At 51.5% G+C, this 18,228-nt stretch overlaps 1 protein-coding gene across 4 annotated transcripts in view; it reads left to right on the plus strand.

Moving 5' to 3' along the window:
* Positions 1–18,228, plus strand: part of SIPA1L3 (signal induced proliferation associated 1 like 3) — a 238,994-nt gene that overhangs the window by 131,705 nt on the left and 89,061 nt on the right. For all 4 annotated transcript variants that reach the window (XM_086689628.1, XM_086689627.1, XM_086689631.1 and 1 more), the window contains 2 exons: positions 6,574–8,394; positions 12,319–12,449. In XM_086689628.1, coding sequence (XP_086545754.1) covers positions 6,882–8,394; positions 12,319–12,449 — 1,644 coding nt within the window. In that variant the 5' untranslated portion in view covers positions 6,574–6,881. The remainder of the gene's footprint in view (positions 1–6,573; positions 8,395–12,318; positions 12,450–18,228) is intronic.

Below are 18,228 nucleotides of genomic sequence, written 5' to 3' on the forward strand. Positions count from 1 at the left end.
CTGGAGAGGCATGCAATAATAAAGATTCTCACATTTCAGTGCCTCACAAACTTTACGTATGGCGGCCAGTTAATTACATGGTAAATGATGTACATACACTGAGGCAGGTAACCCCAAAGAGAAATGCTCTGTAAGAGTGCTCTGAGCACGGGGCACCTGGGTGGCTCAGTCGGTTAAGCATCCGACTTCAGCTCAGGTCATGATCTCGCAGTTTGTGGGTTTGAGACCCGCATCAGGCTCTGTGCTGACAGCTCAGAGCCTGGAGCCTGCTTCTGATTCTGTGTCTCCCTGTGTCTCTCTGTCCCTCCACTGCTCACCCTCTGTCTGTCTCAAAAATAAACATTAAAAAAAAAAAAAAAAAAAAAAGAGTGCTCTGAGTACTCAGGTTGGGGATTGAACAAGGTTCATGAGGAGGAAAAGTCATGTGGAGAAAGTGATATTTGTCCTGAATCTTGAGAAACAACTATCTAGGTAAGGGAAAGGGCAATGTGGATGGCATGTACAAAGGCCCTGAGGCAACAGGGCGGATAAGCCGTAGGCATGTGGAACTGAAAGAAGGACATTGTGGCTGGGACCCCCAAAGCAAGGAGAAGAGGAAAGGAGCCTTGAGGGCTGAGGTGAGGATTTTGAATTTTATCCTAAGATTTGAATTTATACAAAGATTCAAATGTGAATATGAATCCTAAGATTGCTCTGCCTGCTGCATGGCAAAGGGCACTTACAGGACCAGGAGCAGAAGGAGAGGTAATGGGGAGGCTATGGTATATAGTCACCCAGCTCAGACTGGCATGGGAGAGCTCCCATGGGAGAGTCAGCAGGATGTGGGGTAATGGATTGGATATGTGAAGGGAGTTTCCAGCTGGAGTCCTTGGATGGAAGAAAGTGCCTTTCCCTGAGATGTGGAAGAAGCCGGTAGCTTCTGCTATTCCTATTCTGACAGATATTGTGGCATACCACTCTGTCAACACCAGTCTTCGATGTATGACTTGATTTGGCCAGTGAGATGTGAGAGCAGTGATATGTGTCATTCCTGAGCAGGAACTGTCGCATAGTTCGGCCATGTCCCTTACCCGTGAAATTGGCCAGGTCTCATGTAAGTGCTGCTCTGTCACCTGGGAGTAGAGCTGACATGAGAAGGCCCTTGGCCTGCCCCTGGTAGACATGCAGTATGAACAAGAAACAAACCTCTGTTGGGTAAGCCCCTAGTACATGGGGTTCTCTGTTCCTACGCCATAACTTAGCCCACCCTGACTATTCTGAGAAGGAACGGGCTTTGTGGATGGGGAGAGATCAAGGGTTCAGGTTGGGAATGTGCAGTTTGCAGTTTGCAGTGCATGTGAAATATATATGTGGTGATGTCAAGTAAGCAGTGGCTACCCAAGTCTGGAACTCAGAGGAGCAGTTGGATCTGGAGTTATTTTGCCCTGTGTCACCAGTGAGAAGGAGAATTAGAGGTCCAGGACTTTGCCCACGGGGCAACCCGCAGGGCTCGTGCTTGAACTCAGGACTGCCTGACTTGAGGAACGAAGCTGCTGGATCAGTCCCAACTCTGCCACCTTGTGGCCACCTGGTCTTGGGCACATTACTTGATCTGTTCACTTCAGCTTCCTTATGTTAAGACAGAGATAATATCTACTTCATAGAGTTGTGGAATTAAGAGAGATAACAAATGTATAGTGCTTAGAGAAGGACCTGGACTCTAGAAGGATCACATTCATGGTAGCTGCTGTTATAGATGTTGTTTGGTTATGTAACTAAAACATCCAGTGGTGGGAAGTACAATTGTGGTAGCTTTGGGTCCAGCTTGACTCAGACGAAAATGATGACTACAGCTCCCACATCCACCCCCTAACTTTCAACCCCTTTCACAAACGGTTCTTCCTTCTTCCCTCATGGTCACAAGATAGCTGCAGTGATTCCATCCCTCATATCCTCTCTAACTCTGGGTAAGAGGGTAAAGCACAGCCTTCAGCCCTAGGACTCTTGGCACCCATGTCACTGGGTCTCACTGGTTTTGATCAGGTTACATGGTCAAGAAGGATCTCCTCCTCTAGCCCACTGGGTGGGAGTCAGAGAACGCAGGTTCCCCAAGGGAAATCTGGGCTGTTTTTGGAAAACAGCAGAGGAAGCAAACCACAAGTATCTGCCACTGGAAAGCTTGTGTTTTTCCCTCCTGCTCTGCCCTGGGAGGTTCTGCAGACATCGTGACTCCTTCACAGAAGAGCAAGGCCCTTCAGAGCCAGAACATTGAGGCCACTTGTCTGCTGTTTCAGCATCCAAGTTTTGGGGGCCTGATAAGGGAGCACCCTCTCAGCTCAGACTTCCCCAGCTTCTTCACACATGACAGTCTGGGAGCATTTACACAGGCACACTATTAGGTGCCTGCTCTTCTAACAGACCATGACATTTTTAGGGAGCCAGTGTGGCCAGCCCCAGACGTAAGTCCTCATTGGCCCATGGGCAATCAGAATGATCCCAGATTCTTGGCTTTCCCAGCTTTCCTTGCTCCTAGAATGGCCATATGTGACCACATTCTGGCCAATTAGACATAAAAGAAAGTCTGTTGAGGTAGGGGGGATGTTCTGGCAAACATTCTCCTTCCTGATGAGGGTCAGATGGGTAAGAAGTAAGAACAGTCTCATCTCATCCCTTGCTTTCCCCCTTGCCCATGGTTCGGTGAGAAGGGGGGCTATGGCTGCCAGCTTGCCACTCTGAGGTCGAAAGCCAAAGATGTAAGCCGGCAGCACGCTGAGGGGAGCAGGGGATGATGGGACAGAGGGGAAAAAAGTGCCTAATGTCATTGCAGTGTACCAAGAGTGGAGCCGCCATACCTGGTCTGCTTGTTACATAAGATAATGAAATACCTTCATTGCCCGAGCCACCATTGGATGGTATTCTGTTACTTGCAGCCAAATGCATCCCCACCTGACTCTCCCACTGCCACTTGCTTCTCGTCATGCTGCCGTCTCCCATTTTTCCCCATCCACCGTCCCCAGCTGCCTTCCTTGTACACAGCAGTGGGTATTAGTCAAGGTCCTCCTATGCCAGCAGCAGAAGCCACGTTTGACAGTCTTGGGCAGAAGCAGAATTTATCAGGGGCTTACAGACCACCAGGAGGCCAAGAGGAGCAGGCATAGAAAACAGGCAGGAACCAAGAAATACTGGAGAGAAGAAATTTGTACAGACAGGTGCAGAAGAGAACACTCAGCCGCTGAGCCTGCCCCTGGCTGTGCTTCAGTAATTGGGGGCGTGGGGAGAGGGGAGAAGATACATGAAGGGAGGAACCATAGTAATAGTAGTGGCCATGAGATAGGTGGTATTCTCCCCGCTCTCTCCAGATTGAAATTGAATCACAGTTTCAGTAACCAGTCCGTGGCATACCAGGACCCGAACCCAGGCAGTCTGGCCTTCATTATGGGGGGTTCCCCATCAGAAAGATGGGCATGCTTTTAGGAGGGGTGAGCCTGACAGCAGGCAGCTGGAAAGGGACCATTGTGCACCAGTCCCTGAATCCCAGAGAGGCTGTGGGTATCACTCAGCCTTCCGAGCATCTCCAGGAGACTTGGCTACACCTGCTCCAGGAAGGGAATCTGTGGAAAGACACCAGGGCCTCAGGAACATCTGTGTGTTTTCACAGGAGGGAGCAAAACAGATTGGGGGTTTCTGACTGAGCTGGAAACAAAATGCCATCAGCAAAGCCCATCTGTCGGGAGGTGCTTGCATAAGCAGGTCGAGTCACGTCTGGGCCACTGGTTTTCCCAGCCAACCCAAATGTGGCCTCAAAGGGCTAATCTGCCAGGCTTTCCCAGGCTGACCCAGAGGTGAGACTGCACTGCCAAGCATAAGAAGTGCCCCTGGCCAGGGGCACCTGGGTCAGTAGGTTAAGCATCCGGCTCTTGATTTCAGCTCAGGTCATGATCTCGTAGTTCAGGAGTTCAAGCCCCACATTGGGTTCTACACTGACAGTGCAGAATCTGCTTGGGATTCTCTCTCTCTGTCTCTCTCTCTCTCTCTCTCTCTCTGCCCTTCCCCTGCTTTCGGGCACTCTCTCTCAAGATAAATAATCTTAAAAAAAAAAGTGCCCCTGGCCAACCCAGAGAAGGGGCTTGGAGTGGGGGAAAAGAGGTCTAATTCCCCTTCCCAGAGGCAACCAATGTTAGCAGTTTCTTGAACATCCTCTTAGAGATCTTCTCTGCATGGTAGTTCGTTGTTGTTGCTGCTGTTATTTTTGTTTTCAAACTGGGAGAACTTGCATATAATTCAAGATTTCTAGTTTCTGGATTTAAAGATCCTGGGTGGCTCAGTCAGCTAAGCATCCAACTTTGGCTCAGGTCATGATCTCGCCATTCCCAAGTTCAAGCCCGATGTCGCATTGGGCTCTGTGCTGACAGCTCGGAGCCTAGAGCCTGTTTCAGATTCTGTGTCTCCTTCACTTTCTCTTACCCTCCCTCCCTCCCCCCCCCACTCAAAAATAAGTAAACATTAAAAAAAAATTAAAAATCCAGTGATCTGGCATCCACATTCCTGCAAAGCTTGGTCCCCAGAGCTGAGGCCCACCTGCTTCTTTAGAAGACATCTCTGCTCTCCAGTTCACCCAGGCTCACCTGGCCTTGCTCCTGTCTCCCCTAACCAACCCGACTCTGGGGGCTTTCCACTTCCTTCCCCCTTCTCTGCCCCCTCCCCTGTGTGCCTCCCTGCTACATCTTCAGGAATGCTCTCTTGGGAGCTAGGAAGACCGGTAAACTCTTGCTCCCGACTCCTCCCCCACCCCCTTCTGGTTCTCACTTTCTCAGGTGCTACAGGCTTGCCTCCCTGTTTTGCTCCATGAATAATCTGCTTCATGCTTCCCCCTGGGTCTCTCTCTGCCAGCTCACTCCATACCTAAGGACATGGGTTAGGAAATGCCCCCTACACACACGCACACACACACGTACACAGCCTTCTCCTTCCTCGGAAAGCACTGTTAGTCTTTGGTAGGCTTCCCTTCATAAGGAAGGCTTCATTGGAGAGTTGACATCATACAAGGGAGCCAGCCTGGTTAAGAACCAAGGAAGGATATCCAGATATCCTGGGTGGGGTTCGATATGTCAACAGGACAGAAAAGAAGGCCAGTGTGATGGGATCTAAGTCAGGGATGGGGAGAGGCATCAGGAGACTGGCAGGGACCAGAGCCTGAGGGGCTTGTGGGCGAGCAGATGAATTTAGATTTTATTCTAATTCAGTAAGGAGCCACTGGGGAGATCTCAGCCAAGAAGCGACAGGAGCTGATGTTCATGGTATCTATTAATCACATAGAGTTCCAGAGCCATCCCCTGTCCCAAACCTACCAGTGCTCATGGTGACTCATCTGTCATTTTTACTTCCTTTTTTGGTGGGGTGGCTGGTCAGGCAGATTGCAGGACAGATAGACAATAGTCCAGCCTTTACCTGCAGTACTCACAGGGGGTGGAGGAATGTGTTTAATGACACCACAATGGACAAGTCAGCCAGCCAGATTCTGAAAGTGGGGAACTCCACGGGTTGCATGACCTCATTCCTTCCATAAGTAAATAGCATCAAAATAAAGGTGATGGGGGGGGGGGGACCGTAAAGAATAGAAGAGACTTAAGAAATATTATCTGCCAAATTAGAGTAGGGATCGTGTTTGAATCCTGATTTGAGCAAACCAACTCTAAAAGAAACCTTTGAGACACTGGGGGAAATGTAATACAGATATGAGGTATTACATGATATTGAAGAATTCTTGTTAATCTAGATGGGTGTGATGAGAGTATTTTTGGTTAATTTTTTTAAAGGCTTAACTACTAGGAGTGGCTCAGTTAGTTAAGCATCTAGTTCTTGATTTTGGCTCAGGTCATGATGTCATGGTGAGATCAAGCCCCACATTGGGCTCTGCACTGACAGAGTGGAGCCTGCTTGGGATTCTCTCTCCCTCTCTCTTTGCCCCTCCCTGGCTTGCAAGCAAGTGTGTGCTCTCTCTCTCTCTCTCTCTCTCTCTCTCTCTCTCTCTCTCTCTCACTAAATAAACATTAAAAAAAATAAAATAAAGGCCTTGACTGCTAGATAATATAAGCTTAAGTATTTATAGGTGAAATGAGCTGATACCTGGGACATACTCTAAAATATTCTGTCAAAAAAAAAAAAAGTGTAGGAGTGGGTGGGTAGATGAAACGGAAATGGCGATTAGGTAATGGTTGTTAAAGCTTGTCGGGTGCTCAATAAATACACTATTCTGCTTTGGGTATGTTTTTTAAAATATTTTGTTTATTTATTTTGAGAGAGAGTGTGTGTGCACAAGTTGGGGAGGAACAGACAGAGAATCTCAAGCAGACTCTGCACTGTCAGTACAGAGCCCAGTGTGGGGCTCAAACTCACAAGCTGTGAGATCTTGACCTGAGTCAAAATCAAGAGACGGACTCTTAACTGACTGAGCCACTCAGGCACCCCTGCTTTGGGTATGTTTGAAATTTTCTCTAATAAAAAAATTTTTAAATGAGTATAAAGCTGTCACACAAAAAGTTTCTCTGGGAACAGTAACATCACATCTCACCTTTGCCTTCTCTCCTTTTTCAGCATGGCAGGGAAGACAGCCCAGCAGCCTGCTGGCCCTCACCCACATCTACTGCTTGCTCTGTCCTGCTGAGCCGCCCAGTCTGGAGACCCTAGGACAGCACCTGCCTCCTGAGGTTGTCCTGGCTCGGTTGTCCACAGCGATGGTGGAGAACTGGACTCCACAGGCTCACAACCTTCCGGTCAGGCTTCAAGGGCCAGCATCCTTCATCCTGGGACTGGCGGCCCTGAACAATGGCTGAGGGCCAGGGGACCCCATAAAGTTACTCGGCAGCTCACAGGAGCCAGTAGCACTCCAGTGCCCGTGGACTATGACCACCTATCGGCCCATTCCCAGTGATGGTGTGGATCTGGCAGCCAGTTGTGGGGCCAGGGGGGCCGATGTCCTCCCCGGGCCACACACAGGGGACTATGCTCCCATGGGATTCTGGGTCCAGAACGGGGGCATGCCGCAGCCCATTGGTGAGAGCCCAGTCAGCGCCACCACCCGCCCCAGTCCCACCACCCCTGCAGTGCCCAAGATGGGTGTGCGCGCAAGAGTGGCCGACTGGCCGCCCAAGCGGGACGCCCTGAGAGAGCAGAACAACCCAAGCCCCTCACAGGACGCAGACGGCACGAAGGCCACAAAGGTGGCCCATTCCATGAGGAGCGTACAGAACGGACAGCCTCCTGTCAGCACCCCGGCTTCCTCAGTGCCCAAAGCCTTCCACAGACTCTCCAGGAGAAGGTCCAAAGATGTGGAATTCCAGGACGGGTGGCCCCGGTCCCCTGGCAGGGCCTTCCTCCCCCTGCGGCACCGCAGCAGCAGCGAGATCACCCTCAGCGAGTGTGACGCGGAGGACGCTGGGGAGCCGCGGGGACCCCGGCACACAGGGGCCCTGCCCCTCTTCCGCGAGTACGGCAGCACGTCCTCCATCGATGTGCAGGGCGTGCCGGAGCAGAGCTTCTTCGACATTCTCAACGAGTTCCGCAGCGAACAGCCGGAGGCCGCGGGCCCCCAGCCCCTCAGTGAGCTGCTCCAGGCGGATCCGGGGCCCCACGTCCCGGGGGGCGGCGGCGGAGCCAAGGGGGACCCCCGCAACGGGCAGCCCGCCAAGGACAGCCTCCTGGTGCTCCAGCCCGCCAAGGAGAAAGAGAAGGCCCGCAAGAAGCCTGCGCGCGGCCTGGGCGGCGGGGACGCGGCCGACTCGTCCATCTTCCGGAAGCTGAGGAGCGGGAAGACGGACGGCGAGGCCGGCCGGGCCCTGGGGGAGGCCGAGGAGGGCCGGAGCCCCGCGGAGGCCGGCCGCCCGTGGGTCTGCCAGAAGAGCTTCGCCCACTTTGACGTGCAGAGCATGCTGTTCGACCTCAACGAGGCGGCCGCCAACAGGGTGGCCACGGCGCAGCGGCGCAACACCACCACGGGCGCCTCGGCCGCCTCCGCCACGGCCGCCCTCTCGGCGTCGCGGGCCCACGGCCTGGGCGGCCTGGACGCCGCCTTCCCCAGCACGGAGGACCTGAACTGCAAGGAGAACCTGGAGCAGGATCTGGGCGACGACAACAGCAACGACCTGCTGCTCAGCTGCCCGCACTTCCGCAACGAGATCGGCGGCGAGTGCGAGCGCAACGTGAGCTTCTCGCGGGCGGCCGTGGGCTCCCCGGGCGGCGGCGGCGGCGAGGGCCGCCCCGCCGAGCCCGCCCTCAGCGCGCACCGTACCAACGCCAGCATCTCGGTGCTGGAGGTGCCCAAGGAGCAGCAGAGGACGCAGAGCCGCCCGCGGCAGTACAGCATCGAGCACGTGGACCTGGGCGCCCGCTACTACCAGGACCACTTCGTGGGCCGAGGTGACCGGGGGGGGGGGTGGGGGGGGGGGGGTGGGGGGGTGGGCAGGTGGGTGGCAGCGGCTTGTCCCCGGGACCCCCGCCGCTCGTGCATTCCCTATGTGCGCCCACCCACCCACCCGGGATTCGGTGAGCGGAGCCTCATCTGGCGCTTAGCTTGACGCCTCACGTGGGGCTCAGCACGCCCAACCCTTGAGCCACGGGAAACCGTAGATCCGCGTGTACTTAGCAACCGTGTGCTGGGTTCAGCTAGGTGACAGGCACTGTCTAGAGCCTGAGGATACAGTATTGACTAGCTTAAAATCAAGATCTTGTCTTCCCAGCACTTGGGGGGCGGGGGAGCAAGACAAAAAAAAAAAAACTTGATTAATGTGCAAAATATATAAGGCAGCATAGGGTGGCAAGTGCTATGGAGAAACATAAAGTAAGGGAGAGGGAAATCGTGTCAAGGTCAGAGGCTTCGCTTACAATAGGGAATGGTTTGGGAGGACCTCCTAGGTAGTTAAGTACAGAGCTGAAGGAAGGAGCTGTGTGGAGCTTGGGGACAGTGTTCCCGCACAGGGAAGAGCAAGTTCAATAGTCCTGAAACACTAAAGGAGGAGGGAGGAGGCCAGTGTTGCTGGGACAGAGTGGCTGAGAGAGTGTGGCAGGAGCTGAGGGAGAGAGGTGACGAGGCACATAGTGTGGGACTTTGTGAGTCATGACGAGGACTCTCACTGTCTTTGCCCTGAGTGAGATGGAGCCACAAGAGAGTTCTGAGGAGCAGAGAGGGCCCTGAAGTGACTCAGGTGTTCACAGCCTCCTCCTGGGGGACAGATGCTGGGGGAGGGGGAAGCAGGGAAGCCAGGGAGGAGGCTGCTGTAGTAATCCAAGCAGGAGAGGGTGATGGACACATCCAGGTTGGGAGCCCATGAGTGCAGGACTAAGCAGGCAGGTTCTGGATCCCCTCTGAAGGTGGAGCTGTTGATGTTTAGAAGGTGTTAACACCAGGGAGACATGGGCTTCCTGCATCATTAGGTTCATTAGTGCTGGTGGGACAATTTGAGGAGACAACACAGCATCGTGCAGAGAACCCAGGCAGCTACAGGAGCCGGGCAGGACTGGGGCAAAGGGCAGCTCCTGCTCAGCTCCAGCTCACTGTTGTCATGCAGGAAATACAGGCAAACCCAGTGTTGCCAGCCTTTCCGATTTTTCAAGATTCTCCTGAAATGAAGCTTTTTTTTTTTTTTAATGCGGATTCTCCTAATTTTTAAATGCTGACAACTGTATTGGTTTAGAATTGCTCATAACTGCCAGTGACAGACTTTAACTACATAGAAGCTTATTTCTATGATATAAAGAAGTCTGGAGGTCAGCAGCCCAGGGCTGGTATGGTTACTCCTCAGCATCAGTGGAATGCCATCCTTAGTGCATGGCCTCCAGCCCTCAGGTGGTCTCCTGGTCCAAGATGGCTGCTGCAGCTCCAGCTGTCGCATCCATATTTCCAGGCATAGAAAGAGGAAAGGGTAAGGGCAAAAAGGCAGATCTCTTGTCAAATCACCTCCCTTTAAAAAGCTTTCTCGGGGCGCCTGGGTGGCGCAGTCGGTTAAGCGTCCGACTTCAACCAGGTCACGATCTCGCGGTCCGTGAGTTCGAGCCCCGCGTCGGGCTCTGGGCAGATGGCTCGGAGCCTGGAGCCTGTTTCCGATTCTGTGTCTCCCTCTCTCTCTGCCCCTCGCCCGTTCATGCTCTGTCTCTCTCTGTCCCAAAAATAAATAAAACGTTGGAAAAAAAATTTTTTTTAAAAAAAAGCTTTCTCAGAAGCCCCATCCAGCCACTGCTGCTTATTGACCACTCCTATCTACAAGGCAGGCTGGGAAATACAGGTTTTCAACTAGACAAATCCCCTTTACCTCCCCTAAGAATAGAGGGTTTTTCTTGAAAAGAAGGGCAGAATAGAATGGATAGGCAGCTAGTACCCCACAGCAACTATTTAAAAAAATTGTTTTCAGCCAGTGTCCTAGTCACACCTAACAAATTTCAACTAAGTCATCCCACAGGGCTCAGAGTGCATGCAGGCTCTGGAGCTCCAGCATTGGAGTCCAGACAGCCCTGGGTTCAGGGTGCCTGTGTCATAGCTTATTAGCTTGTATGACATATTTCACCCCTGGGACTCTGTCCTCACGTGAGGAATGGAGACGATTGTAGCAGCATCACATGTCCCAAAACAAAAGGACACAGAAATCGAAAATGAAAGGATGGAGAAAAAGAAAGTTCCAGACAGTTGCTAATGAGAAAAGTTGTGAATGTTTGTGCACCTGGCAACCTGGGTTAGGGGGATATAAATGAAAAACAGATAAGGCTACAGGGAGAAGTAAACAATCAGTGGGAGACACTGACAGGGTCTCTCTGAAATTGACCCATCTAGTGGTCAAGAAATCAGGCTGTAGAGGATTTGAATGACTCAGTCAAAACCTGATTCTACATTTTTGTACCTAACCAACAGAGAACACATTGTTTCCAACTCATATATAGAAATACCGACATAAGACTGGTGAGGATCGAATAAGATTGTACATTAAAGCACTTAGTTCTTCATTGGGCAGATAGTAAGTACTCACTAGGGAGCTTTATTTAAAAAAATTTTTTTTTCTTTCAAAATTGGACCTCTTGGTAGCCCTGGAAGTTTATAAATTCCTCATTGGTCATTGTTCAGTGAGTGCCTACTGTATGCCAGGAATGCAGGGCGCTGGGTATGCTTCGGGAGAAAACAAAACAGAACAAGCCCTGCAGATGTTTAGGAATGAACCGATTATCTGTGGAGCAGATACTTCTTATGCTCTCTGACCTGCTGGGGAGATGGTTTAGCCCAGTGCAGCTACTGGTCTGACTGGCACCGTTAATTAACACATTATTTAGGCCTTCGATAAGCTTTTGGTTCACTAAAAGCATCTCATGAGAACAGGAACCATCAGCTAAATATTCAGAGCACCGGGATGGGAAGGAATTTCTGGCAAGGGGTGGATGTTGACTTGAGTCAAGACAGGCTGCCAGTGGGTATCCACCACAAGCAGGAAACACTTGGGTTTCACATTGGAAAAAACTGTTTGCTGGAAGGATTAGAAAACAGCAGCATGTTTTGGAGAAAGGGGGAGACAGCTGCTATTTAGGGGAGAGAACGCGAGACTTGCTCCATGATTCGGTGGCTCTATTGAGGGAAAAGAGTGCGTTTAAGTATCCTAGGTGTGTAGAAGCATGGTTGGATAAAAGCGATGCTTGGGGACTTGAATCATGGTCCCTTTTCTGTGACAAACATCACGCCCTGGGATGATAAGAGCTAGCATTTCTTTTGTGCTTACTGTGTACTTGGCTCTGTGCTAAGTGCTTCACGCCTGTTAACCTATTTGATCCTCACAACTGTGCTGAGAGGTGTGTCCAGCCTTACTGCTCCCGTTTTCCTGATGAAAATGCTGTGGAGCGCCTTGGCCTGGGCCATCCATCTGACCTAGTGGCAGACACCCTGGATTTGAGTCCTGCAAACAGCGCGGTAGAATAGAATCTTAACCACTTCACAGGGCTAGTTGGCAGCTGAGCTAATGGCGGACGTTTGCAAATCTGGGATAACCATAGGCTGTGTTTTTTACGTGCCAGACACTGTGCTAAGCATTTAATATTTGTAGTCTCATTTCACCCTCACCTCACATCGACTCGATGAGTTATGGGTAGTGTCAGGGCGCCCGTTTTTCGGACGGAGGAACTGAGGCTCAAAAAAGTTCTGTGACTTGGCTGAGGTGGCACAGTCAGGTCTTGCCAGTCAGTCTCTCTGTCGAGTGTGGCCATGACCAGGCGGGAGGTTTGTGTGAGCAGGATCCCGCGGGTTGCCCAAGAACCTGCCCTGGGCATCACCCCTCCTTCCCAGAGAACTCACTCTGAACGCTTCCCTCTCAGAACATGCCAATTACTTTGGTGTGGACGAGAAACTGGGGCCAGTGGCTGTGAGCATCAAGCGGGAGAAGTTGGAGGACCACAAGGACCACGGGCCTCAGTACCAGTACAGGATCATCTTCCGGACCCGTGAGGTAAGTCGCATCACCGTTATTAGTTTACGTAAATTACAGCTCGATAGCCCCTCACCCTCTGTGAGCCCTTACTCTGTGGTAGGTGCTTCCCCTGCTTCACCTCACGCAGTCCTCCTAATAACCTCCTGAGAGCACTTCTGTTCGTCTCTCCATTTTACAGAAGAGAAGACTAAGACTCAGAGAAATGAAGTGACTTGTATGGGCTCAGTGAATAAGGGGCCAGGCCAGGACTGGGATCTTGGAGAGCCCACAATACTTACATTGTACAAGAGATTCACTCTGGTTAGAATAGGAAATAAAGGGAGACGTGTAAGGGATCCTTTCAGGATCATGAGATGTCCTGCAGAATGGAAAGAATTAAGGCAGCAAGCCTCAGGCACGGCAGGAATTGGGGAATCTCAGCCACAGCAGGCACTGCTGTTGGTGCCGCTCAGCTCAAAACACTCGCAGCGCTTTCAAGTCTGAGTAGAGAAACCCGTTGTCCTGGTTTGGGCAGAGGAGGTCTTCCCCTAGACTAAATATCAGCCGTGGCTAGGGAGCAAGGCCTGCTGGGGGCATCCTGCTCAATTAGGACTCTCAATTGTAATTGACAGAAATCTACTTCTAACTGGTTCCAGCCAGAAATAGAATTTTTCGGTTTATATAACTGCAAATCCAGGCGGGGTAGGGCTAGCTTCAGGCATAGCTGGATCCAGGCACTCAAATAATGTCACCATATTCTGCCTCCAGACCGCTCTGTTCCTCTAAGCTCTGCTTTTTTGCATTGTGAATGTCATTCTCTTCTGCCACCAGCAAGCTCTCTCCATGTCATGGGAAAATGGAGACTGGCTGCTCAACTCTTCTACATCTTTCTATGTCTCCTCCACAAGGAAGAGACACTTGCTGCCAAATCTGTGGGAAGGACTCTGACTGGCTCTGCTTGGATCACGTGTGCTCCACTGGGACAGGGCAGCACACTGTAATTGACAGTTCAGTCGGAATCACCTGGGGGGGGGGGGCAGTTCTTCTGCCAAGAGGGGCGCTAGGCCAGCAAAACAGCAGGCTTCCAAAAGACCCAAGTAAGGAAGAGCTTTCCAGGAAAGGGGTGGGAGTCAGCTGGGCAGGCCCCCCAAAGTGGGTCTCCCTCAGCCCTGCATTGCCCCATCCGCCTTGTTCCTGGCCTTTGCCCAGGTCCCGGTGGGACCCCAGCAGCCTGCTGCTGCCGCCAAGGACTTTGGGTGTGAGGCCAGCCGAGCCTGGACGTCATCCAGACTGGCAGATGGTACACCGAGGGCCCTAGCCCCATCCGCTCACGAAGACCCTCTTGCTGAGGGGGAGTGGGATGATACAGAGGCTTTGTGGCAGCTTAGAGGAGGCAGTCCCACAGCGCCCCCACAGGTCGTCACCGGCACCTCTGTCACCCAGCCCCTCTTCCCTGTCCTCACCTTTCTGGCCAGATGAGCACTGGGGCAGAATGTGACGTGACAGCTCACATGGCATCAGATTGTGTCACAACATCTGGGGAACTGCTGGGTGAAATAACAAACACTAGTAAATAATATTTTATTACAACTGCCGTGACATTGCAGATCTACTTAATAACACTGTGTCGGATGTTTTCTTTACCCTTTATCTAATTTATTCACTTAAGTGTCACGACAGTTCTGTGATGAAGGCACGGTTGTCCTCATTGACAGATGACGAAACAAGGCACTGAGAGGTTGAGGGCTTTGCCCAAAGCAGCATCCAGTAAGTGGTAAGGGGAAGAGTCGGCCTGCTCTCTAGCCCCACTCGGCTGCCTCTGGGATTCCACTGACGGGGCTCAAAACTGCACAGCAGACCCATTGATGAGTTACAAACTCAGCTTAGTGCCAGCACTTTTGTGCTGTTGTTTCTTATTAATAAAAATGGAATATGTAGAATGAATTTTTAAAATACCGGCCTGCACTGCATGTACTAGGAGTCATGAGACTTGGGTGCGGGGATGTTGGGTCAGGGTATATTGTTTCTGCTGTGGTTCCTATTCAGTGAGTTTGAAACCGGCTCAGTGCTGCTCCTGCCTTGTGCCTGCTTCCACGCACTTCCTAGCCCCAACACCCACAAAACAAGCCTCCAGTCCCCCCCCCCCCCCACCCAGGATCGGCATGAGGCTCTTGAAGCCCCAGGACACAGGTCCAGGATTCATCCACACGGCAGAGATTCACTCAGCACCACTACCTGCCATCCCTGCTGCACTCTTGTGGGGGAGGCAGACAATACACACATACTTTGATAAATTACACAATGTGGTAAGTGATGACAAGGTAGAAAGTCAAGCAAGGAAGAGATAAGTGTAAGGGGCGGTTCAGTGTTTAGGCAGAATGGTCAAGGGACGTATCACTGGGAAGATAACATTTGAGTAATGACCTGAAGGACATGAGAGAAGGAGCCATGTGGACATCTAGAACAAGAGCATTCCAGGCAGAGGGAACAGCCATTGCAAAGGTGCTGAGGCATGTTCACATCTGGCACATTGGAGACCTGGTATGGATTCCTAGTTCAGCCATTCACCAGCTGTGAACCTGTACACCTGGCTTCTCCTCTCAGAGCCTCAGTTTCCCTCTTGGGAATCCCAGTCTTCCCACAGTCCCTACAATCCCTATAGTCATGGATCCAGTGGGGTTACACATTAGGCAGTGCTTGGCCTGGCACTTGGGAAGACCCCAGTGAAGTTAGCCATTGGTAAGGGTCTCAGTCTACTGTCCCCTTGTCACATTCCAGGCAGCCCTGTGAATTTTGGCCCACCATGAGGTTCACAGCCACAACCAGGCCTTTTTCTAACCCCACATGCATGCAGGCTCAGCCCCGAGCCCAGCTCCTGGTGGAGCTGCCCTACTGGGCACTCAGGCCTGAGGACCTCATCACCTGAGTTGGAGGGCGGGCAGTGGCCAGCAAGGTTTGCCGTGCCTCTTCCTCAAGCCCTTCCTATCATGGCGACAAGGTGGACAATCCATAGCTCCCAGTAGTAACAACAACAGTATCCACAATAATAGCTAACACTTTTAACACACATTCTTGCCAGACAGTGTCCTAAATGTTTTATATGCGTGAAGCCCAAATCTTCTCAACAGTCTTATGACATGGGTCCCATTATTCCCATTCTACAGATGAGGATGGGAGGCTGAAGCCCAGGGAGATCATCATTTGTCAGGGTCACCAATGGCAGAGCTGGGACATGGACCAAAGCTTCCCGGGGCCTGGGCCCAGGCTCTTAACCACTCAGCACACTGCCTGTGGGGTCGAGTTTGAATTCTAGCTCTGGGAATGGACAGCCCTGGGTTCAGTCCAGTTCTGCCACTTACTAACCATGTGACCTTGGTTTTTTACTAACCATGTGATCATGTTGGCTTTACCGCTGGATTCAGTTTCTTTATCTGTGAATGGGCTCTGTGCTGTTTGTTCCGTCTCCTAGAGCGGCAGGGAAGGTTCTCATGGACTCGCACACATGAAGTGGTAGCCTGAGGCTATAAGGCAGTGAGTACTCCAAGTGGTAGATGCTACTACGAGCCTGGCCTGTCACTGTCCCCACCACCCCCCGCCAGGGTCCGAGGGCCATGCCAGGAACCAAAGGTGGAGTTCACGGGCAGAGTTCTATCCTCCTGTCCACATGTACATATCTTAGGCTCCCGTAAACCAAGGTGTGGGGTCCAGGGTAAAGGGCTTGGGCTGTTTTCCAGGCCAGCAGGCTGGCCCGCCCCAGATGGCCACCCCCGGCCGCTGAGCAGACAGTCGAGTGGGCCCATATCTCCCGGCAGATGGGTTGTGAGCGTTGGCAGCACTGAGCTTCCCGCCAGGGCAGGAACAGACTTGGAGCTGGGCTCTGGCATCACACGCCTGAACAGCGCCCCCCTCCCCCCGCCCCGCCCAGCCTGGACAGGATGAGCCCTGGCCTGAGCCCCTTGCTGGCATGTCTCTCCCAGGACACAGGAAAACCCCAGGCAACCAGGGACGGTCTGGCCTCCAAGCCCAACAAGTCCCCCTTAGCCCAGCAAACGTGAGTTTTTGACTGGCCTTGATTTTGTTAGGGTTAGAGTTTTGGATTTGTCATTTCTTTTTTATTTAAAAAGTAACAGTCGCTCATTAAGAATTTAAGTATATAAGTAAGTGTACAAAGTAGAAAAGGGAGAGTCTCCTATTAAGTGAAAAAAGCAAGTATAATAGTGTGAATCGACTAGGACTTCATTTGTATTCAGTAGGTAACTCTGATCGTCTGTGTGTGTGTGTGTGTGTGTGTGTTTATGGAAATTTCCAAAGCATATTGTTAAGTGGGGAGAAAAGTCAACTATAGCTTCCTATTAAAGGTGAAATGTAAATTCTTAACTATGCATATGGTTTTGTACAAATACATTTGACACGTGTGTACATAATAATGGCTAACATGTATTGAGCGCTCACTGGATGCCAGATACAAAGCTGAGCACTGTATGTGGATTATCTTATTGAATCTTTACAGCCCTTTGAGAGAGTCATTATCCGCATTTTATAGATGAGGAAAAAGGCACAGAGAAATTAAGCAACTTGCCCAGGGTTACACAGTTAAGGAATGGGTAGAGTCAGGACTTGAATCCAGGCAGAGAGACTCCTAAGTGACCTCCCAGGAGAAGTCCCCGACGCGTGCACCCACCGCCCAGCAGAGAAAAATGCATCTAAGTCAGGAGCCGACAAAGAACAACCTGTGCAAATAGAAACCTCCCTGCATACATGGCCTTGAGACTTTTCTATGGCTCATGTGACTGCTTACCCTCAGCGAGATGATGCTGGGTATCGTTGAGGATGAGGTCACACAGGGCCTTGCAGGCTGAGCAGGGTGTATAGATTTTATTTGGAGAGAAATGGGAAGCCACTAGCCCATTCCGCACAGAGGAGAGGCGTGGTCTGACTCAAGCTGCTGCAGGAAGAGTGGCCTGGGCCGGGGTGGCAGTGGTGTGGGAGCAGGGAGACCAGGAGGCAGCTATCATCATAGGCCAGGTAGGCGATGATGACAGACAGGACCAGGTGGAGAGTAGAGATGGCCACTCGTTGTGCCCTGCCAGTGCCCTACTTAATCTTCCCAGCAGAGAAGGCAAAGCTGGGAGCTTTTCAAGTAGTGGCTTTTGGTCAAGTCTTCAGAGCCAAAATGTGACAGTAGGCCACCTGTCTCTAGAGTGGGAGACTGAGGTGCAGGACCATGCTTCTGCTTGGCCCCAGCAGAGGGCGCTGCGGGCCAGTGTCAGCAGGATACAAAAACGGATCCAGTTGGTGCATTGATTGAAACCCACAATCCCAGGGCCTCCCAGACTGGCAGGGCAAAGCATCCGACATGGTTGCTTTTCATGATCTGTTTCAAGACTACTGTCCTTAGGATAAAAGCGACTTGTTTTTTTATTAATTACCAAGGCTACAGCTGGGAACTCCAGAACACAAGATCATTCCATTCCTTCCATGCATGCCTCTTGCCCAGGTCCTATTTGGCAAGCTGTATGCTTAGAGGCAATGCCGTGACACATTATTTTTGCCATCTCTTGTGTCTGTTGACTTAGGACAGGCATGTTTTTCCAGGTACTACTGATTAATCCTTCTTAGTCTTTTTTTTTTTTTTTTTTTTTTTTTTTTTTTTTTTTTTGAGAGAGCGACAGAGCACAAGCAGGGAGGGGCAGAGAGAGAGACACACAGAATCTGAAGCAGGCTCCAGGCCCTGAGCTGCAGCACAGAGCCCTAGGCGGGGCTTAGACTCGTGAACCATGAGATTATGACCTGAGCTGAAGTCAGATGTTTAGCCAAC

Source organism: Puma concolor, chromosome E2, assembly GCF_028749965.1.
Source record: "Puma concolor isolate L17-30 chromosome E2, mPumCon1.1.hap2, whole genome shotgun sequence".
Classification (NCBI taxonomy): Eukaryota; Metazoa; Chordata; class Mammalia; order Carnivora; family Felidae; genus Puma; species Puma concolor.